Source organism: Euleptes europaea, chromosome 14 (genome assembly GCF_029931775.1).
Source record: "Euleptes europaea isolate rEulEur1 chromosome 14, rEulEur1.hap1, whole genome shotgun sequence".
NCBI lineage: Eukaryota > Metazoa > Chordata > Lepidosauria > Squamata > Sphaerodactylidae > Euleptes > Euleptes europaea.
The window spans coordinates 53287879-53310780 of NC_079325.1; the positions used below are offsets into that span (position 1 = coordinate 53287879).

The 22902-nt window shown below is 43.6% G+C and overlaps 1 protein-coding gene across 1 annotated transcript; it reads right to left on the minus strand.

Annotated features, from left to right (window-relative positions):
* Positions 1-409: 409 nt before the first annotated feature.
* On the minus strand, positions 410-21842 carry DYNC2I2 (dynein 2 intermediate chain 2). Its single transcript, XM_056860588.1, has 9 exons — positions 21765-21842; positions 17722-17982; positions 15603-15712; positions 13561-13718; positions 12864-12973; positions 11526-11693; positions 6934-7166; positions 3875-4032; positions 410-670 (listed from the first exon to the last, which is right to left on the minus strand). The coding sequence occupies exons 1-9, from the start codon at positions 21840-21842 to the stop codon at positions 432-434; spliced, it is 1515 nt and encodes a 504-aa protein (XP_056716566.1). The 3' UTR covers positions 410-431.
* Between the last annotated feature and the right edge of the window lie 1060 nt (positions 21843-22902).

Below are 22902 nucleotides of genomic sequence, written 5' to 3' on the forward strand. Positions count from 1 at the left end.
TGCTCACCAGGATGATTCTTTTCCCGGCTTGGATTTCACTCACTGAAGCAAGTTCGCCCAGCGTTTATTTTGTTCAACTGAGACTTTTTATTTAGCTTAAGCATATTGTGTATATATTATGTAACATTTGGCTTAGAATACATGGTGATTTGTTTCAATATGATCAGACTGTGTGCCATCAGTGCTTACTTTGTTGCTTAATCCCAATTATTTAAGCACAAGGTTTTCTTTTAAATATTAAACTTCCCGGTGGTGGCTGGAGACCTGGCAACCCTAGCCTCTCCCCCCCTCCCCCTATCTATACCTGATATGGCCCCCGAACGAAGTTATAAGTGTGCAAATGGCCCTTGGCAGGAAAAAGGTTCCCCACCCCTGCCTTACACCAATGCTTAAGGGCTGATAAAATACACAGACTTTTATTAGTGTACCTGTTAATCTGTGATCTCATTTGCTAACTGGTCAAGGTGGTTCAATTCTCGTGGTCCCTCTTCTGTAAAATCTGAACTCAACTGCCATATTTTCACCATCCCACTGCCATCACCCGCAGCGAGAAGCTGGGTTTGTCTGCTATTGAACTCTAAACAGTAGACGGGGGTCTGGTCAGAGGTCTGCTGAATAGAAATGGATGGCTTCTGAGAGCTTTTCCCAAAGTCGAACAGCTGCACTTCCCCTTCAGAGCAAAGAAAATTAACACGTTATGCCAGCTAGTAGCATGAAAAGCAACAACTATTTTGCTCAGGTACACTTTTAGTAATGTGCATTCTTAATAATTACAGTACAAAATTAATTGTGGCACAAAATCCTGAGAGTCTCAACAGACAATGAGAGTGGGAAATGTAAGAGTCAGGTGATAAGAGTTTAAAATAGTCCCTGGTTCTGATCCACAGCTGTTGCCTCTGGATGCAATCCAAGTGACACTTGGTATGCCTTATGTCTCAATGACACCAGTCACACATAAGCATCTAGACAGCAAGGCCCAGGGCGTCACCGGGAATGTGGCCACAGGCTTACTTCAGGGTTTTCAGCCGCCTCAACTCTCACTACTAGCTGGTCATTGTTCAAATGTTCAAATTCAAAATGTTGTGTTTTGTGCAAAATACACCAGAGATCAAGCTATGCCGCTTGCCAGTCACAGAATTGTCAGTTTCGAACAGAATACTTAAGAGAAATCCTTAAGGAGAAGAGAGTTCAAGAAGGGTGGGAGTTTCTTAAAAATGAAATACTGAAGGCGCAATCACAAACCATTCCTTTGAGAAGGAAAAATGGGAGGAGCTTAAGAGGCCAGGGTGGTTCCATAAACAGCTTTTTAAAGAGTTGAGAAATAAAAAAGACTCATTTAGGAAGTGGAAGGAGGGCCTTATAACCAAAGAGGAATATAAACAAATAACTAGTGCTTGTAGGGAGTTAGGAAAGCTAAAGCTCAGTATGAGATTAGGCTAGCGAGGGATGCTAAACACAACCAAAAAGGGTTCTTGTCCTTGTTCTTACTCTTACTCTGTACATAGGAAAAGATAAGCCCATTGCATGGACCGGAAAGTGAAATTGTAACAGGAGATGAAGAGAGGGCAGAACTCCTCAATTCCTACTTTTCCTCAGTCTTTTCTCGTGAGGGAAGTGGTGCTCAACATGGCATAAACAGAACATGTGATGAGGGAAGGGATTTGCAGCCTAGAATTGGCATTGGGGTAGTGCACAAACACCTGGTTTCTTTAAATGAAACAAAATCCTCTATGCCAGAAGAATTGCACCCAAGGGTACTCAAAGAACTTGCAGATGTAATTTCGGAACCTCTGTCCATTATTTTTGAAAAGTCTTGGCAAACAGGTGAGGTGCCAGAAGATTGGAGGTGGGCAAATGTCCCCATATTCAAGAAGGGGAAAAAGGAGGATCCAGGTAACTACCAAACCATCAGCTTGACTTCTATACCAGGAAAAGTTTTCAAACAAATCATCAAACAGTCAGTCCTTGAGCATTTAGAAAGGATGGATCTGATCACTAAGAGCCAGCACGGGTTTCTCAAGAATAAGTCATGTCAGACTAATCTTATCTCCTTTTCTGAGAAAGTTACTACCTTGCTGGATCAGGGGAATGCTGTAGACAGAGTTTATCTAGATTTCAGTAAGGCTTTTGATAAGGTTCCACATAGTATTCTAGTTGACAAATTGGGAAAATGTGGGTTAGATCCTATTATTGTTAGGTGGACTTGCAACTGGTTGACAGATTGTACCCAAAGAGTGCAACTTAATGGTTCCTCATCCACATGGAGAGAAGTGACTAGTGGAGTTCCTCAGGGATCTGTGCTGGGCCCTGTGTTGTTCAACATCTTTATAAATGATGTGGATGAAGGAATAGAGGGGATGCTTATTAAATTTGCAGATGATACTAAATTGGGAGGGGTAGCAAATACGGTAGAAGACAGAGCCAAGATGCAGGATGATCTTGACAGGCTGGAGAAGTGGGCTAGAACTAATAAAATCACTTCAACAAAGACAAATGTAAAGTTCTGAATTTAGGTAGGAAAAATCAAATGCATAATTATAGGATGGGGGAGACTTGTCTTAATAGTAGTGTGTGTGAAAAGGATCTTGGGGTCTTAGTAGACCAAACACTGAACATGAATCAGCAGTGTGATATGGACGGTAGCTAAAAAGGCAAGTGTGATCTTGGGCTGCATCAACAGAAGTATAGTGTCCAGATCACACAAAGTGATGGTATCACTTTACTCTGCTCTGGTTAGACCTCACCTAGAGTACTGAGTTCAGTTTTGGGCACTGCAAATTAAGAAGGATGTAGACAAGCTGGAACGTGTCCAGAGGAGGGCAACAAAGGTGGTGAGGGGTCTGGAGACAATGTCCTATGAGGAAAGGTTGAAGGAGCTGGGTATGTTTAGCCTGAAGAGGAGAAGACTGAGAGGTGATATGATAACCATCTTCAAGTACTTGAAGAGCTCTCATATAGAGGATTGTGCTGAGTTGTTTTCTGTTGCCCCAGAAGGTCGGACTAGAACCAACAAGTTGAAATTAAATCAAAAGAGTTTCCGTCTAGTCATTAGGAAGAATTTTCTAACAGTTACAGCGGTTCCTCAGTGGAACAGGCTTCCTTGGGAGGTGGTAATCTCTCCTTCCCTGGAGGTTTTTAAGCAGAGGCTAGATGGCCATCTGTCAGCAATGCTGATTCTATGACCTTAGGCAGATCATGAGAGGGAGGGCATCTTGGCCATCCTCTGGGCAGGGAGTAGGGGTCACTAGTGGTGTGGGGGGAGGTAGTTGTGAACTTCCTGCATTGTGCAGGGGGTTGGACTAGATGACCCTGATGTTCCCTTCCAGCTCTATGATTCTATGATTTTTCTTTGTGTCCAATGCCTCATGCAAATACACCAGGTAGCAGTTAATGTCAAGGTTCCCCCCCTCCCATTAATACATTCTTCAGCCCTGACCTGGATAGCCCAGGCTAGCCTGATCTTGTTGGATTACAGAAGTAAGCAGGGTTGGTCCTGGTTAGTATTTGGATGGGCAACCTCCGAGAAAGTGGAGGCAGGCAATGGCAAACCACCTCTGAACATCTCTTGCCTTGAAAACCCCAGCGGGGGTCGGCATAAGTCAGCTGTCACTTGACAGCACGAACAAAAAACATTCATCCTCTACGCCATCCTGTTTATGACGCCTTCCACTTTAGTGCTATCTTTCCGTTTTAGTTGTTGCTCCAAATTAGAACACACAATTTCTTTTAGAATCAACTTTTTAAATCGCTGCTTGAGATATTTTGACCATTCTTTGCTTGAGTCTAATTTTAACATTCTCCTGTCTGTTAATACAGCCTTCAACGTAAGTTTTCTCCTTGCACAAATCCTTTTTAAAAGCTACTGCACACTTACCTTCACCAGTAGCCGCTGCAAAAACCAAGGGGCGTACCGGAGACCACCTCACACTGAAAACATATTTCTTTGATAACTGAAGCGAAATAAGTGGTTGAGCTTGCAACATGGAATGCAAATGGATGTGGCCATCCGTCCCTCCACTCAAAAACAGATTCCTAGAAAAGCAAACACTGAGTCAGGAGACAATTTATCTCTGCAAAGAAATGGACAGCTGAAATTTCCTAAGTATTCACAAAGAGTAATTTCAACTGTAAAATTTAGGTAGTATTCAAATAACACAGTTGTAGGCTTGTTATAGTTGATAAGAACTATATTATAATATATTTACTTCATATATTATAACTCATATAGCATTAATATTACACATTATTGATTCATAATATAATAGTTGTAATGCCTTTTGGAAAATAAAATTAAGATGCAACAGAGTGCCTAAGTTCTTCTCTTATACAATAACTTAAATAAAGAATAACTTTTCAACAGCAAAATCCTTAATTAGTTGCCTTGTTGTCTTCTTTGGTGTAGAGATAATTTCTCTTTGAACGTCCTTGTTGATTAAGGGTAGAACAGGATGCAGGTTACTTTTGCCTGTTTCCAGTCTTCTTCAGCCACCCAAAGGACATATATTCCAACAATCCACAATAATCCAATTGTCTGGGTATATTCCAGCAGTCAAAGTGTCTGGGGGTATTCCCAAATAACACTTTACTGTTGAAGTAAATACAGCTATTAATATACACACTTAAAAAAAAAAAAACATATAGCTTATATAAGAAATTATACTTACATCATATAATACAATTTCTGACACAGCAACTTGTGAGGTATGGACCTGACAAGAGTCTTTCTTGTTCTTCAGTCAAATTATTATTAAGCAACTCATACTTAAATACATAGAAGTGAAGACGTATTCCAGGTGCACAGAATTATCTCACAGAAAAGCAGAGAAGTCATTACACAAATTTAACCCTTTAGGTGCAATGCAATCCAAACGTTGCATGAATCGGGCTTCTTGCTGACACAAGATCTTATCAAAATCAGTTTTTTGGTATTTTTTGGGGATGATTTGCCAAACGGCAAAGAATTTTATATCATCTTCAGAATGCTTATTTTTTTATCCAATGTACAACGATCGGCGCGTCCATCACGTTATTTTTTTATCCTTGACTTATGTTCTCCGCTTCTTAATTTAAGTGGGCGTGTCGTTTTCCCCACATAAATTAAACGGCACGGGCAAATAATTAAATAAATAACATTTGATGAATTGCAATTGGTAAATTGCCATAAATTATAACAAAAACCAGTATCTTCTCGTGTGAAGCTTTTTACAGGGAGGGAATATCTGCAAAATGCGCATGCTCCACATCTGTGATGGCCGACCGCTCCCATTATAGGTGGGGTTGTTTGGAAATCCGCATGTATAAGAGAGTCTCTTAAAGAGGCCGTACGTTTAAAGCCTATAAGAGGTGGCTCTGAACATCCTGCTATTTTTTGCACCAGATGCCAGTGTTTAAAGATTATCCGTTTGATTTGACTGGCTAAAGGTGTGAAACTTAGCTAGGCTGTCAACCTGTGTACGGGACATTTTTTTGGTATAAAGAAAGAGGATCGATCCACTTTTTTAGCCCATTTATAGGCTTGGTCAATTACATGTTGTGGAAAGCCTCTCCTTGTTAACGTCTGGCTAAGATCCAAGGCCCCTTGTTCAAAATCATTTAGATTAGTAGCGTTCCTTTTTAATCTTAAGAATTGCCCAAAAGGTAAGTTATTCTTCAGAAATAAAGGGTGATGTGATTTATAATGTAAGAATGCCCCCTTGTCAGTTGGTTTTCTGTATGGAGCAACCCATAATCTGCCCAGGCTATCTACATTGACGATGGTATCCAGAAAGGGACAATTAGTAAGGCTGTACTTACAATCAAATACTTCTTCACTTCTATGTATTTAAGTATGAGTTGCTTAATAATAATTTGACTGAAGAACAAGAAAGACTTGTCAGGTCCATACCTCACAAGTTGCTGTGTCAGAAATTGTATTATATGATGTAAATATAATTTCTTATATAAGCTATATGTTTTTTTTAAAAAGTGTGTATATTAATAGCTATATTTACTTCAACAGTAAAGTGTTATTTGGGAATACCCCCAGACACTTTGACTGCTGGAATATACCCAGACAATTGGATTATTGTGGATTATTGGAATATATGTCCTTTGGGTGGCTGAAGAAGATTGGAAACAGGCAAAAGTAACCGGCATCCTGTTCTACTCTTAATCAACAAGGACGTTCAAAGAGAAATTTCCTAAGTGGCTGCTGCCTTGTCTAAATAAGGCAATGAATTCCCTTCTTGTCCATTTAAGAGTTCTAAAACCACATCTCTGAACCAAAACCTTTTGCAGACATACAGCCAGAACTTCGAATCATAGAGTTGGAAGAGGCCATAAAGGCCATCTTGTCCAACTCCCCTGCTCAATGCATCATCAGCCTAAAGCATTCCCATGACAAATGTTTGTCCATCCGCTGCTTGAAGACTGCCAGTGAGGGGGGAACACACCACCTCCCTAGGCAGCTGATTCCACTGCTGAACTACTCTTACTGTAAAAAAAAAATCCTAATGTCCAGTTGGTACCTGTCCGCCCGTAAGTTATACCCATTATGATGAGTCCTGCCCTGCCCTGGGTAGCCCCAGGCTAGCCTGATCTTGTCAGATCGCAGAAGCTAAGCAGGGTTGGCCCTGGCTAGTATTTGTATGGGAGACCACCAAGGAATACAGGGTCATGACAGTGAGGCAGGCAATGGCAAACCACCTCTGAAGGTCTCTTCTTTTGAAAACCCCACCAGTGACTTGATGGCAAAAAAAAATAAATAAATTCTGACGGCTATTCTCTGCTGCCCTCCTGTAAGTGACAGCCTTTCAAATACTAAGCAGAGGTGCAAATTCATGGATCCCCTTGATAAATGGTTCAACTACTTGCCAGCTTGCTACAGTTCTTGGTTGGCTCGTCACCTAACACTCCACTGACTCAAGTCAAGCCAAGGGGTGCCAGTCTACTTGCCTGTGGAAAGGTGAGCAGCTCACAGAATAAACTGGTCCTCCGTGGGGGGAGAAGACAAACTGGGCTGGGGCCTTCAGCGGGAAAGAGCTGCCTCTCTGGAGGGCGGCAACCGTCTCAACAGCAATGGAGCACTTCAGCAAATAGCCACCTTCCGTGCCCGTCACAAAGATGCTGGGCTCGAAGTGTGAGAAGGAGAGGGAGGTCACGCCCACCGCCATGTCTCCTCGGGAATGCTGGGATCAGAAAGGAAGACATGAGGCTCAGAGGCCGAGGCAAAACCAGCACCTTTTAACAAGCTTTACTAAAAAAGCACAAGAGTAATTCATTCATCTTCTGGAAAGGGTAATTCATTCACCTTTCACAGTATTACCAGGGTGCAGGCTGGAGCCAACCAAAATGTTCTGCTGATAAGCAATCTCCGTCAGCAGAGGGCAACCTTCTTGCCTTCGCCCTCTGCTGCAGCCCTATGAATAGCATGAGGGGGCACTGGCGAAAACTGCTCCTCCTTTCCATTGGTGAAAATCCTCCACTGGATCCAGGCCACACTCTGGATTGGACATTTGCCAACTGTGGAGTAAGACACGCAGAGCAGGGGACTCCTGCAAGTACAGGTCATTCCTCCTTCGCAAAGACACTATTTTTCTCCTGAGCTCCCATTTCCACCACGAGTGACTAGTAAACTGTGGTCTGGACACATTTACCCTCCCTGTCCTTTGCCTTCGCTAGCTCAGGTGGAAAGGGAGCGAACCAATTGAGTAGTTGTGAGTATGTAGTGACTGTTGACCTGTGATTCTTAGACCTGTCAATTTTAGGATCTATGACACCGTTCATAACCTTTTACAGAAAAAAGAAGTTATACTTCAGTGTAAAAGAATTTATACTTCAGTGTAAAAAAGAATTGAAAGAATTTTTGAGCTAAATCTATCACCTGAGATTCCACTTGCAACAGTATGGGATACAAGTAAAGCTTTTATGAGAGGAAGACTGATTGCCATTAACTCTAAACTTAAAAAACAAAAAAGACAGCAGAGACAACAACTTACAGAAGAACTTCAGAAGTTAGAGCAGCATGTTAAATTAGGAAAAAGGAGTATCCTGAAAGAGATCAAGAGGAAAAAAGCAGAAATTGATTTGATTGATACAGAAGAGATACAAAAGAAAATTTTATTTGCAAAACAAAAGTTTTCTGAATACGCGAATAAACCTGGTAAATACTTAGCATATTATCTCAGGAGACAAATGGATAAGAAGACAATAACAGGAGTCAAGATAATGCATAAAGTCAGCTATAAGGAAAGAGATATAAAAGATCAATTTGTAAAATACTTTGAAAACCTATACAAAACTCATAAAAATCGACACACTCAAGAAGAGGAGGTAGATAGATATATCAAGGATTCCAAGCTAAATGTATTTGAAAAAGATGACCAATGGTGGGACTAGAATATCACTATGCAAGAGATAACTACTGCTATTGCTAAACAGAAAACAGACAAAGCGCCTGGACCAGATGGCCTAACAGCAAGATACTATAGATGCTTTGAGGAAGAATTAGCTATGCACCTGCAAAAATTGATGAATGACATTCCAGAAAGCAGCAGATGCCCAGAAACGTGGCAAGAAGCGCATATCACTTTAATTCATAAGGAAGGAAATGACCTTCAAATTCCAGCTTCATACAGACCGATTTCTCTGTTAAATGTGGATTACAAAATTTTTGTTTCTATTTTGGCTGACAGATTAAAAAAGAAAATCGGACAAGTAATACATCCTGACCAAACAGGTTTTATTCCGAAAAGACTTATGCGGGACAATGTACGTTTTGTAATCAATGCCATAGAACATATAAAACAGAAGAAAAGTAAAGCAGCTTTTATTTTTTTGGATGCTGAAAAAGCTTTTGATAATATTCAATTGGACTTCTTATTAAAGACGATCCAAAACCTGAACTGAGGTAACAAGTAATTTAAATGGATTCAGAGCATATATCAGAGACAATCTGCAAGATTAGTTATCAGTGGGACACTATCAGAAAAATTTGAAATTAATAAAGGAAACAGACAAGGTTACCCACTCTCACCGCTTTTATTCAACTTGGCACTGGAAGTTTTAGCTACCAGAATAAGGCAAGATAAAAAAATTGGTGGGCTGAAAGTTTCAGGAGAATAATATAAATTGAAATGTTATGTAGATGATGTGGTATTAACGGAGAATCCAGCAGAATTGATAGAGCATCTTATGGAGGAAATAGAAAATTATGGTCGACTGTTGGGATATAAAATAAATAAAAACGAAACGAAGATTATACTAGAAAATGTTGATAACTATGAAAAACAAAATATTCATCTGTTGACGGGGTGTAAGATGTCAGAAGAGCCCATTAGATACCTGGGAATTTATCTTACTGGAAAAAAGCCAAACACTGTTTAAGGACAACTACCAAAAGACGTGGTTGGTGATACAGAAAGATTTGGAGAGATGGACAAAACTAAACTTGTCTAGGATGGGAAGAATAGCAGTAATTAAGATGAACTTGTTACCAAGATTAACTTTCCTTTTTCAAATGCTTCCAATTCAAATAGAAGCTAAGACGTTGACGGTGTCAGCAAGGGCACCCATTCGGACCCCAGATAAGCAAGCTCCTCATTCTTCCCCCCCCCTCCCGGTCTCATGGGAAGGTTTCTTCAGTTTGGGAGGAAGGGGCGATGGCCGGAGGCACTAATGCTTCCACTTCAAAGCCTTCCTATTGTAAATCAACTATCTGTTCTCAAGGTGTCAATTCTGCCAGAAACCTGGCACCTCTAGAAGCTTCAAAGAACCCTGATGTTTTGCATTTCAAAGATTATGTGTGATCTATTCTAGTGTGTATCCCCTAAAAAGATAGCCTGTATTTTCCCCATCGGTATTCTGACCTTAAGTTTGTATAGACCTACTGACCTGTTTGCTTTCTTAATAAAACTTTAAAAACTCTCTGCAACGTCTGGAGTGAAGTTTACTATTACTGAGATGCAACGAGGTACTGAAGTCTGACAGATGGATTGGAAAAGACAACTTAACAAATTTGTGTGGGCTGGGAAAAAACCAAGAATTAACTTCAAAATCATGCAAGATGAGAAGAAGAGAGGTGGATTAGCATTGCCAAACATCAAATTACATTATCAAGCGGCAGGACTATCATGGATAGTGGACTGGATAAAGAACCCCGAGCAAAAAAGCCTGAAGATTAAAAAAGGACTGTGGAACAGTGGATTTCATTATTACCTTTGGAAGCCAAAGAATTCAGAGATCTTTCGAAACATATTATCAAGGATGGACTGATGAAGATTTGGGTCAGAAATAAAAGTAGATTGAGCCCCTCACCTCTGTGGATAATGTCTCCAACTGATACTTATTTAAGTAAGGGTGAGAAAAAAGACATAGACTATATAACGTATCAAGACATGCTGAATGATCAAGGAGAAATAAAATCTTGGAATGAGATAAAGAAGACAAGGAAAATTGGATGGCTGATATATAATCAGATGATTATGAAAATACGACAAGACTGCTACCAACAGGGGACTATAAAGAAGAATACTAAGTCTGAAAATTTAATTAGCAAAGTATCTGACCACATTTTGGGGAAGATATATAAACTACTACTTAAATATGAAACCGAGCAAGAGCAAGTCAAGTCATGCATGATAAAATGGATGGAAAACTTTAAAAAGGAGATTACTATGCAACAGTGGGAAAGACTGTGGACTAAGTCAATTAAATTTACAGCCAGCAACAATCTACGCGAGAACTGGTACAAGCAGTTCTTTAGATGGTATATTACTTCAATGGACATTAAAGAGATGGATGAATCTTCTGATGGCCGTTGCTGGAAATGTAAAGATACAGATGGAACTTATTTTCATATGTGGTGGTCCTGCAAAAAGGTCAAGAAGTTTTGGATACAAATACATCAAGAAATGCAGAAAATACTCAAAATCAAATTTCCTTTGAGTCCAGAAACTATGTTGTTAGGGATGGAACCAGAGAATCTGCAAAGTAACTATAAAGAACTATTTGGATACTTGACAACGGCGGCCAGATTAGTATTGACAGCTCTTTGGAAACAAGAGGACATTCTTGATTTGGAAAATTGGCAACAGAAAATGGAAGAATTTGCGGTGATGGCCAGATTAACCAACATGATGAAAGAAAAGCCGATGGGAGAAACACGGAAGAAATGGCAATGTTATTTTGAATATGTTAAATGGAAAGAACAGATTAAAATTTCATAAATAGCGATAATATAGATAATGTTTAGGTTATATAGATACAGGATTTATTATATTTTATAACACTGAAATAATCTTATAAGAGGTATTAGATGTAAGAAGAAATCTATTCCCTGAAGGAACAGAATCTGTGTGATTGTAAATGTATGTATGTGGTTTTTTTTCTTGTTAAAAAATTAATAAAGTATCTTGGGGGGGGAAAGATGCCCTTCCCTCAGAGCGAGAATGCTGCTGCTCTTCTCCAAAAGGCAGGAACCCCCGAGGCCTTTCAGACTAGTTGCCCGTTTGGCCAGGCCTTCATGTTGCAATCCCTGCAGCTCTCACCTTCTTCAGTTTGATGCTCCTGGGGATTTGCTGCGACACCAAGGCAAAGCCGTCAGTGATCTTGAGCAGACCGTCTCTCTCCTCCTGCCACACCAAGATCTTCCCATCTGTGGACACGCTCAGAATGTGGAAGGGGTAGCCGTGCTTAACATGCTGTATCCAGCCAACCTGACAATGAAAGCAAAATGAGACGTCAACAACCAAGCCTGGCTGAAGCTCCCGGTGCACTGAGCAAGCAAGACCCCAGTGAGAAGTCCCGCCTCTGAAGAAAGGGCTCGGTCACCTTGCCCACCCAACTCCAGAGGTAGGACCTTCCCAGGCCAAGGGTAGAGGTGGGAAGGGCACGGTCCCCATCCCTCAGCAGAAACATGGACCAGAAAATGAGCCACCCCTGATAGCAGGCAAAACCATACATGTGTTCTATACCAAGGTAACACAAATCCTACCAGGGGGGAAAAAAGTGACGGTTGCATTAACTCCTAAGGTATTCATTTCACAGTTCATTTTTACTCTTGTCATCGGCAGGGAGGGGAGCTAGACAAAGGCATGACTCAACTTCAGAGATGCTGCTTTTCAAACTTATTTTTGAAGCCATGAGGGCTAGAAAAACTTTTTCATAAAAAAACAAAAAGCAGAAAAATCTCAGGAGGCTGAAGTTGGCACCCGGTGCAATCATAGAATATGCTGCTCTGGGCAAAAGAATTGTTAGCTTGTATAATCAAACCCAATATCCACTAGGCAGGCCTTCTCTAAGCTTTTAGAACAATCTTGCCTTCCACACATTCATTTCAAATAGGATACAAATGGAATCAAAATCTCAGGATTACTGCTGCATTCAAGTTAAGAAAGGAGCCATGCCCTTTTGTGGGCCCATGTGTACAGCCCTACATGTAGCCACAATTTAAGGGAGTGTGCTACACAGAGGCAGCTTTCAGCAGGGCATGGTAGAAGAAGAAGAGTAGGTTTTTATACCCCGATTTTCTCTTATCTTTGAGGAGTCTCATACCGAACTACAATCTCCTTTCCTTCCTCTCTCCCACAACAGACATCTTGTGAAGTCGGTGGGCTGAGAGAATTTGGAGAGAACTGTGACTAGGCCAAGGTCACCCAGTAGGCCTCATGTGGAGGAGGGGGGAATCAAACCTGGTTCTCCAGATTAGAGTCCACTGCTCTTAACCACTACACCACACTGCCTCCCCCGAAAAAAATATTAGCCATCCTCTGACAAAGTCCATCCTTTCCCATGAGTGTCTGCGTGATCAAGAACGAGACGAGATCAGGCCACAGCCTCTGAAACCCTTCGCTCCCCCAAAGCACCAGCCTTGCTTTCCCCTGCACCTGATAAACGGGATCAGTGTGAGTGTCGTCGGTCATGCCCGTTCTCCAGACCAAGGGGTCTTCTAGCCTGCTGGTGTCCCACACCAGGACCTCTCCACTGAAAAGGCCTCCTGAAAGGGACAAAAGGCACCCGTTGAGCAATGCAAATGTCTCAGTCTGTGGAATGTTAATACTGTGGAATGTTAACACTTCATACAGTGCGCAGACCATTGGCTATTCTTTACCTTGCAGGTCTGATATCTCTGAAACATCCCTCTGCAAGGAAGTACAATGAAAGTTCCCTTCCTAAGGCTGCCCACCACAGCCGAGTAGGGGTTCAACCGCAATATTTTGTCCAGCGCATCACTCCAGCTCACTGCTGCAAACTCTCAGAACCCATATGCCCCTCAGCTGAACATTCATCTTACAGGACAACACACAGTAGCTCAGCCTTTTTTTTTTTAAATAAGAAATGACAAATTGCCAACCCTCGGGACTAGGAATAAAAGTGTGTGTGTGTGTGTGTGTTACTTCCTCAACACCCCAAGAATTCTCTCCCTCTTCACCATCATAGGCCACCCCCTCAAATGCCTCCTGCTGCAAAATGCTGGTTCCTGCTGTAGCAGTAAAGGAGGGGATGCACCAGAGAAAAGGAGCAAACCCAGTTCCAGGCAACAAGATGGGGAAGCATGAAGAAGAAAAAAAGAGGATCAGTTACCAGCTACCAGCGAAGGCTGCTGTGGATGGAAGGCCAGACACATCACAGAACTGGGGATTTCCACCACGAGGTCAGGCCGATTGGGGTTCAGCCCTCTGCGATCCAGGTTCCAGGTGCAGACGTACGATTTCTCTGTGCTCCAGTCCCCGTCTTCCATTCTGGAAGAAAAGAGGGGGGTCAAACTGGTTGCCTACAGCTGTATGTCCAACTAGATTGGACAGCCTTTGGGTCAGCTGAAGGGGACCATCAGAAGGGAGCCTTGCTTCTATAAACAGTCTAGACTTGACCGTTTTCCTTCCTTGCCTGCCTCAGTTCAGGAGGCACACAGACAGGTAGTTATAGCTGGACTATTAAAAAGAGCAATCTTATCCTGGAGGAAAAAATGATTTATTCAATCTTGTCCCCGTGCACCCCGAAACCAAAGTTAATTAAGGCACTCTCAGCATCTTGTCAAGTAAACACTGAGAAACGCTAAGAAAAATATCTTCGCAAAAAAAGCTCAAGGCTGCCATGGCAGCTATATTGAGACAAAACGGGGGGGGGGGGGAACCAATCAGCTGGTCCAAAATAAAAGAAGTACAAGAACTAATAATAAAAAGGCAGAACCCTTTGGAGAGAAAAGCAAAACACCACCGCCACCCAAATAACCGGAAACGGTACTCCCTCTCCCCATGCACCTTGAAGTGAGTCCCAAAGGTTGTGAATCCCACAGGTATCAACAGAACTTACTCCCAAATATGACATTAGAATCATAGAATCATAGAGTTGGAAGGGACCACCAGGGTCATCTAGACCAACCCCCTGCACAATGCAGGAAATTCACAACTACCTCCCCCCTATGCCCCCAGTGACCCCCATTCCATGCCAAGAAGATGGCCAAGATGCCCTCCCTCTCATAATCTGCCTAAGATCACAGAATCAGCATTGCTGACAGATGGCCATCTAGCCTCTGCTTACAAACCTCCAGGGAAGGAGACCTCACCACCTCCCAAGGAAGCCTGTTTCACTGAGGAACTGTTCTGTTAGAAAATTCTTCCTAATGTCTAGATGGAAACTCTTTTGATTTAATTTCAACCCGTTGGTTCTGGTCCGACCTTCTGGGGCAACAGAAAACAACTCGGCACCATCCTCTATATGACAGCCCTTCAAGTACTCGAAGATGGTTATCATATCATCTTTTCCTCTTCAGGCTAAACATACCCAGCTCCTTCAACCTTTCCTCATAGGACTTGGTCTCCAGACCCCTCACCATCTTTCTTGTCAGTTAAGGGCTTATCAGTTCTTTTTTTGAATTATTTCCATTGGGGAGGGGGTTCCATTACTGTAATTGCAAATGAAAACAAAATACCAAAGTTGGCCTCTCTCTCTAACAATATGACAAAAATTTGAAGTCCTCACTATCCCTATTAATAATTGTGTGCTGTCAAGTTGCAACTGACTCATGGCGACCCCAGGACCACGGGCTTTTAAAAGGCAAGAGGCGGTTTGCCATTGCCTTCCTCTGCACAGCAGCCCCCATCTTCCTTGGTGGTCTCCCATCCAAGCACTAACTGTGGCTGACCCTGCTCAGCTTCTAAGCACTGACGAGATCAGGCTAGTCTGAACCATTTGGCTGCTTCATCATTCTTACATTACTTCAACGAGGCACCTATATTAAGGTTTGGGTAATATATGCAAATGGCTTTAAATTTAACCAATTCACCTTTCAGAATTCCTACAAGGATAGCCTAAGAATAAAGAGAAGGCACCCTCTGTACAGTTTTGGCCGAAGGCTGCCCAGCAGATGCTTTGGGGATGTTCACACAGCTGAACAGATAAAGCTGCTGTATGCTGAGTCAGATCCTTGGTCCGTCTAGCTCAACATTGTCTACTCTGACTGGTAGACGCTCTTTAGGGCCTCAGCCAGAGAGGAGCCTTCAGCAGCCGTACTATCTGGCATCCTGTAGCTGGAGATGCCAGGAATTGGACCTGGGAACTTCTGCACATACACAGCAAGAGCTCTACTGCTGAGCACCAGCCCCTGTTCACTGGGGTCAACCCACCTGCCATATGAACATGCAACGACTGCCCCGGTGGCATTCCAGGAAACGCTAGTGACTTGCAGCTTCTGTTCTTGAGCCTCAGGATAGGTTAGACTGTGCAGGCAAGAGACCTACAAAAAGAAAAGCAATGCTGTTGCTGCAGAGTCAGAGGAATGAACGAATAAGGTCCCTGAATATGTCAACAAGACCATTGGGAAAGAGAGTTACCAAACCTGCCCGGCCCACTTTTAGATTCAAACGTTTCGTGGACATGACACCTTTGGGATGGCAACCTGCAGGCAGAGCAGTCAATGGCAAACAGCATACCAAGGGGATCTAAGAGCACAACTCTGAACCACAGCATTTCCAAGATGACAGATGATCACCTAGACCAGCTCATTCCCCATTCTTCTCAGGGGATTACTCCCTTGAGAACAGTCTCCAGGTCTGTGGAGAGAAAGCCACTGCAACCCTCACAGGAGGAGCATGGCAAGCTGCTGGGATGGTCATCCTGACTAAAGCCAACTCGGCTTGTGGGCAGAAGAACTGCAGAGAAACAGAATAAGCAGAGCTGGCTGGACAAGACAAGGGAAGAGGCAGGGGCCACAAGGAACCATCCTCTCTCTGAGTCCAGCCAGACAACCGTCTGTCTAACTCGGTCCGTCAGTGGCTCCCCGTGGGCAGAGAACCCACTTTCTGCCATCTTTGCATCAGATGCAACCAGGGACCCATCACATGCAGTAGTTTGCATGTGATGGGGCCCTGGTTGCATCCACTGCAAGGATGGCAGAAAGTGGGTCCTCTGCCCACGGGGAGCCACTAGAGGGCTAGCACACTGCTGTCTCAGAAGATTCCAGGCTCACAGGAGGTCATTGGAATGTTTGAACCTGGTATAAACCCTCTCATGGCTGGACCAGAACAGCCTGGAGAAGCACTTGAGGAACCACCACAGCAGTAGGGCCATGCCCTCCTTGTAAAGACTAAAAAGAGAAACTAAAAATAAATTGCTGTGGGATCATGGGAGTGTGCCTTTGTTAAGAACTTATAAAGACACGCTAATAGCACTATGAAGAATATGACACCTGCATGTGCACTCTGAAAGCTGACAGGACCAAAACATGCATGATGTGGTGAATAAGAACCTAAGAAAAACCCTGCTGGATCTGACCAGCGGTCCATCTAGTCCAGCATCCTGTCTCACACAGCGGCCAGCCAGTACCTCTGAAGATCCAACAACAGGGCATAGAGGTCTAGGCCTTCCCCTGATGTTGCCTCCCAGCACTGGGATTCTGACTGCCTCTGAATGTGGAGGTTCCAGAGCTAGTAGCCACTGATAGACCTCTCCACGAATCTGTCCAATCACCTTTTAAAGTGGTTTATAAGAACATAATCCTTGATCAGATCTTCTTTCCCCATCACCACCACTTTAGAGGAGCAGCTGAAGGTCCCGTTTTGGTCTGAGCATCAGAACTAGTGCCAGGGGATTTCTCCTGATGCCCTGGTGCTCTTCCACACCCGGGGATGCAGCTTCAACAATTTAGGTCCTAGCTGTGATGCTGCTGGGGTGGGGCCTCTACCTCCTTTAGCACCCCTTCACCAATCAAATTAGCAGATGCTCTTTTTCCTCCAAGGAGCTCAAGGTTGTGTTCTCCCTTCCCCATTTTATCTATCACAATAACCCAGTGAGGTGGGCAAAGCTGAGAGGGACAGTGACAGGTCCACGGTCAGCAAAAAGTTTCCTAGCAGAGCACGAATTTGAACTCAGTGCTTAGTTTGACACTCAGTTTTCCATCTGCCCTTTGCCATCATATAAAAGTAAAGCTTAGAGGGAAATGAAAGGGAGCTGAAACAAGAGATCCCACAGGAGCTCCGACATCACTTCTCTTTTCCTTTGCCTATCCCGTTCTTCCCAAGCAAGAGCAGCCAGGAGGGGGAAAGGATCCTATCCTGCTTGGGGCCCAGCCAGAGAGGGATTTAGCCTCTCTGTGTCCTGTCCTCACTGGCAGAGGGAGACCCCAGGGGAATGGGAGCAGGGTGTATCAAAGTTTTCTTCTATGGAATAGTAAACTGCTTCAAGACAGAGAGAGGGGACAGCAACCTCCAGTATCAGCACCACCACCCAGCACTAGCGGCATTTTACCGTCTCATTCTGGTCTAGCCAATCCACTTCAAAGCCATCAAAGGCGTGGCTTCTCCAGTTCTTGTTGAGCTCCCTGATCACCACCTCTTCCACATTCTGCAGGAAGGAGAGCAGAGCGGCATAATCCACAGGTGCTGCTGGCTGAAGTCCCGTGGCTTGGAGGTTCTCTTCGCCTGTGTCTGTCTGCACGCCGGCATCTTGGAAGCTGTAGGACTGCGTTACAGCTTCTGTCGTGGATATCAACCCAGTCTGGGTGCTCTTCTAGGAAAGTTAATATTAGAAGTGCACAGTCAAACTGAAAAGATTCCATCCTGGGTAACTTTCTCTCTAGTTCAGACCTCCCATGTCCATTATGGCTTCCTGAACACAATACTCCAAGTGAGGTCTAACCAGAGCAGAGTAAAGTGATACCATCACTTCACATGATCTGGACACTATACTTCTGTTGATGCAGCCCAAAAACCCAATCGCCTTTTTAGCTAGTGCATGATACTGCTGACTCATGTTCAGTATATTGTCTACTAAGACTCCTAGGTCCTTTTTGCATGTAGTACTGCCAAGACAAGTCTCCCCCATTCTATAATTATCCATTTGATTTTTCCTACCTAAGTGCAGAACTTTACATTTATCTCTGCTGGAATTCATTTTATTAGTTTTAGCCCAGTTTTCCAGCCTGTCAAGATCATCCTGCATTTGCTCCCCTCCCAATTTAGTACCATCTGAAAATGTAATGAGCATCCCCTCTATCCCTTCATCCAAATCATGTAAAAAGATGTTGAACATCACAGGGCCCAGGTCTGGCCCCTGAGGCACTCCAGTTTTCACTCCTCTATGCTTTGTTGCCACCTGGTTCCTAATGCCCTATTAACTTCCTGCACAGAAAAGAGACCCAAACAACAGGGAAAGGGAGAAAATCTCTAATCTAAGCCAAATGTTGACGAAGAGTTAATTGTACATTAAAAGCCATTGTGCTTTCTTTTAATATATTTTAATGTTTTTAATATAGATATCAGCGCCTTAAAAGAAATATATTCCTATAAATTATTGAGTCTTTTTCCACCCAACCTTTGGGTACCCATCTTTGGTTTTAGGTTGGGTCTTTCCTTCCCCCTTTTGTTTTTTGTGAGTTATTTGTACACACATTTGGACCAGGGGGCATCATCCCCCTTCCAGATTTAAGGCTTTCACACTGACTGAATTTGCTCATAGTAACATCCACACTGGGATGTCTGCAACTTACAGCACCCTGAAGTTACAAACTGACAAAGGTGGTAGAATCAAATCCTGAGCTTCTTTGGAAAACCTTGCTTTGCTTCGCTAGTTGAACCACGTGAGCTGCCTGAATTGGACCCAAAGATCTTGAGTCCCCAACAAAAGAAAGCTCTGAAGCAGCATCCAGCTATACAGCAAAGGGGGAAATTACAGGGTCTGTGTCTACACCTGGTGGTCAAAAGAATGTACTGCTAAGCCACAGAACAAAACAAGCCGGGTTGGATTTTATAAGCAATCACAATTGCGTTTGGTGAAAGGCAAACAGTAATCACTACAACAATTCCCTCTGTTCTATACTAAACATTTTATTTCCACAAAGCCATTTAATCTACACACTTTAGGGGAGGGGCCGTGGCTCAGGGGTAGAGCATCTGCTTGGCATGCAGAAGGTCCCAGGTCCAATCACTGGCATCTCCAGTTTAAGGGACTAGGCAAGTAAGTGGTGTGAAAGACCTCTGCCTGAGACCCTGGAGAGCCGCTGCTGGTCTGAGTAGACTATACTGACTTCGATGGACCAAGAGTCTGCTTCAGTATAAGGCAGCTTCATATGTTCATGTGCACACAAAGTGATGCAGTACAGCTAATAAAACTATAAGGTGGGATTCCCCAGTTTAAATTTAAGCTCTGCCGAGAAACCATCAGCCAATCAAACAAGCCATTGTCTCCAATGTGTAACATTAGTTAACAAGTCATTATTATCATTTATAACAAAACAGGGTTGTTGTAAGGAAAGGAATATTACTGAGATAATCAATATTAAATGTTTGGTGCACTGAAAGAATGTACTATTTAAACGCCCTGACCATGATAGCCCAGGCTAGCCTAATCTTGTCAGATCTCGGACAGTACCGTAAGTAGGGTTGGCCCTGGTCAGTATGGGAGACCACCAAGGAAGTCCAGGGTCACTATGCCCACAGGCTCACAGAACTGTTCCTTCCCCAGTTAACAGTTTTGTGCAAGACAAAAATGTCCACTGTTTCCGGCCCAGCAGAAGTGGGCTTATAATGTAAATAAATAAATAAAATATCCTAAAATCCACATGGCAAAAGAAAAATCATTGTCCTAGCATATAATTTAGAAGCCTGATACCTTCCCTTGAGCTTTGGCTGCTTATTTCTCCAGGCTCCATTTAACGTCCTCTTCAAAAAAAAAAAAAAAACCAACAGGGGGCTACTCAGCTCAGTTAAAATGAAAGAATCCTACTGCGGGACTGGTGACATTTTTTTTTAACCACTACAGCCGATTACAAAGCAGTATTTGTAGGGGGGGGGGTCTCATGCATCGCTGACCACTCCCTCTTTGGTTCAGAAGCTCCACATGTTCACTGGCGCATGCAGAAATTTACTCCGAGTAATCCCAAATACTCCAGGAATTTATTCATGGGGGCGGGATCACTGTGCAGAGTGATTTGAGAATTTGACTGCAATTACTGTGCATTGAGAGAGCAGCATATCTAACGGAAACAACCTATGAATAAAAGGCCCAAAACTGCTTCCCCAGTAATCTCATTCCCTGTAGTTAGTGGTCCTCTGATGCATCTCTAGAGATCGCACAAGTTAATTAATAAATAATGGGACACAAGAAATACTCCAGTTAGTTGGCTGCGATTTGATGGCCCTTTCCAGCACCACCACAGTCCCCTAAGAACGAACCAACACCCAAGAAATGCCCTTTGTCCAAACTGTTTCTGTGACTCACTTTAAAACCCCAAATGCATCCACTCCCTGGTTCTGTGCTTTATATTTATTAACTACCCGACTGTGTGGGAGAGGGGGGAGCCCAAACACATAATGGGCGGCCAACCAGTCCTTTAATCTGGAAGTGTTCAGTCCCATATTCATGTGTATTGTGGGGACAAGAGCTTGGTTGCAGTTTCTTAGGAATGAAAGGCACCTTTACATGAGACCAAAGGCCAGCCTTTCCTTCTCTCCCCTTCCCCCAAGGATAGTTTTTTTCAAAATATTGTCGAAGGCTTTCACGGTCAGAGTTCATTGGTTCTTGTAGGTTATCCGGGCTGTGTGACCGTGGTCTTGGAATTTTCTTTCCTGACGTTTCGCCAGCAGCTGTGGCCGGCATCTTCAGAGGAGTAACACTGAAGGACTGTGTCTCTCAGTGTCAAGGGTGTAGGAATAGTTTTTTTCGTCTGCACACATGGCGTGCTTTCAAGGCATTCTCAACCTGCCCTGCTTTGGGTGCACCAGGGTTTAAGTTGTGTCATGGAAAACAGGCAGAACAAAGGACTCATTCAAATGTACCTAAGAAAATCAGACAAAAAGTCCCACGGGATCTACCACCAGCCAAGCAGATGTGTCCAGAAAGCTGCATGCTGGCAACAACTTTCCCCCATTGTTTGCACACCTTCCCTACCTCAGCAGAAAGAAGTTCCGTTGATGGTTATCACAATTAAGAAATGGAGATTGACCTGAATTGACTTAACACTTTATAGGAACATTTGAATGGTTAGTTACTTTGGCAGCCAAACCAGCGGAAAAAGCAGGTATGAAATATAATAAATCGCTAAACGTTACAGCGGCTTTACAGGACTGACCAAAAGTCCATCTAAGCCAAGCATCCTGTTTGCAACAGATGCTCCTGGTAACCCACAAGCTAGGCAAGGCATGAAAGCCTTTCCCCAATGTCTCTCCCCTCCCCATCAATTGGCATCCAGAGGTAGACTGCCTCTGCACATGGAGGTTCCATTATTAGCTAATCAAGATTCACAGCTGCAGCGCAGCCTGCTCTCCTTTTCCTCTGGAGAAAAGCGCTCTCACCTCCTCGCAGCGGGCTCCCCAGCCTTTCCTCCACACCGACTCCACATCCACCCCGCTCACGGCCGAATCCCCCAACATCCCGACCAACGGCTTCCGAGGCGGCGAAGGCCCGGTTGCCATAGAAACCGAAGCGCCCGCTAGAGTCCGAAATCTGCGGCGCGTCGAAGTTGCGTCACCATGGAGCGACGCGGGGAGGCAAACGGCGCGGAAGTCGCCATCATGCCCAAGGGACACGAAATCGGATGGGGTTTGCCCTTGGGCGCCAACTTTATTACGGGCGCGAATTTTCTCTTCCACCGTCGGCGGCCAGCCGTCGCTCTATCTAGGGCGGCGTTGAGCTTTCAGAGGGGATGCTGAATTTAACCTACCGAAGGACGAGGGAGACTGAATCGCTGTTTTGAAATCTAGGCCAGACGTTGGGAGGATGCCAGCACTAAAGATGGCGTCCGTAATGGGCCCGCTTATGGCGTCGAAGCAAATGGCGCACTAGAGAGGAATCCTTATGAGAAGCCACACAAGGGCACTAATAGATAATGTGCTTTTCTGTGGGTCCAAGGAGACGCACACACTGCAACCATTTATGTTCGCCAAGAAGGGGTGCCCATTTTCTGGTCATCAGTTTTAATTTGCCTTTTTGAGAGAGGCGTTTTTCTCCTTTTGAGTATTCGCATGTGCGCTACGGTTTATTTATTTAAAATAACAATACACCGCCCCTCAGCAAGTGTTTCCCAAGGTGGCTTGCTGTAAATGATACAAGTGTATGCATTTAAACATAAAAATCTCTAAAACTACAATAGTTTGAAACCACCAAATAAAATCCAATAGTCAAAAAGTCAGCAGAGAAACAAATATAAACAGCAAAACACACACTTTCCTATTGAAAAACATGGTGTGGTGTAATGGTTAGAGTGTCAGGCTACAATCTGGGAGACCCAGGTTCAAATGCTGCTCTGGCAGAGAACTTTGCTGGGTGACCTTGGGCCAGTCACACATAGAGTTGCCAGATCTCGGTTGGGAAATACCTGGAGATTTTTGGGGCAGAGCCTGAGAAGGGTGGGATTTGGAGAGGGGAGGGACTTCAATGCCATAGAGTCCAATTGCCAAAGTGGCCATTTTCTACTGGTGAAATGATCTCTGT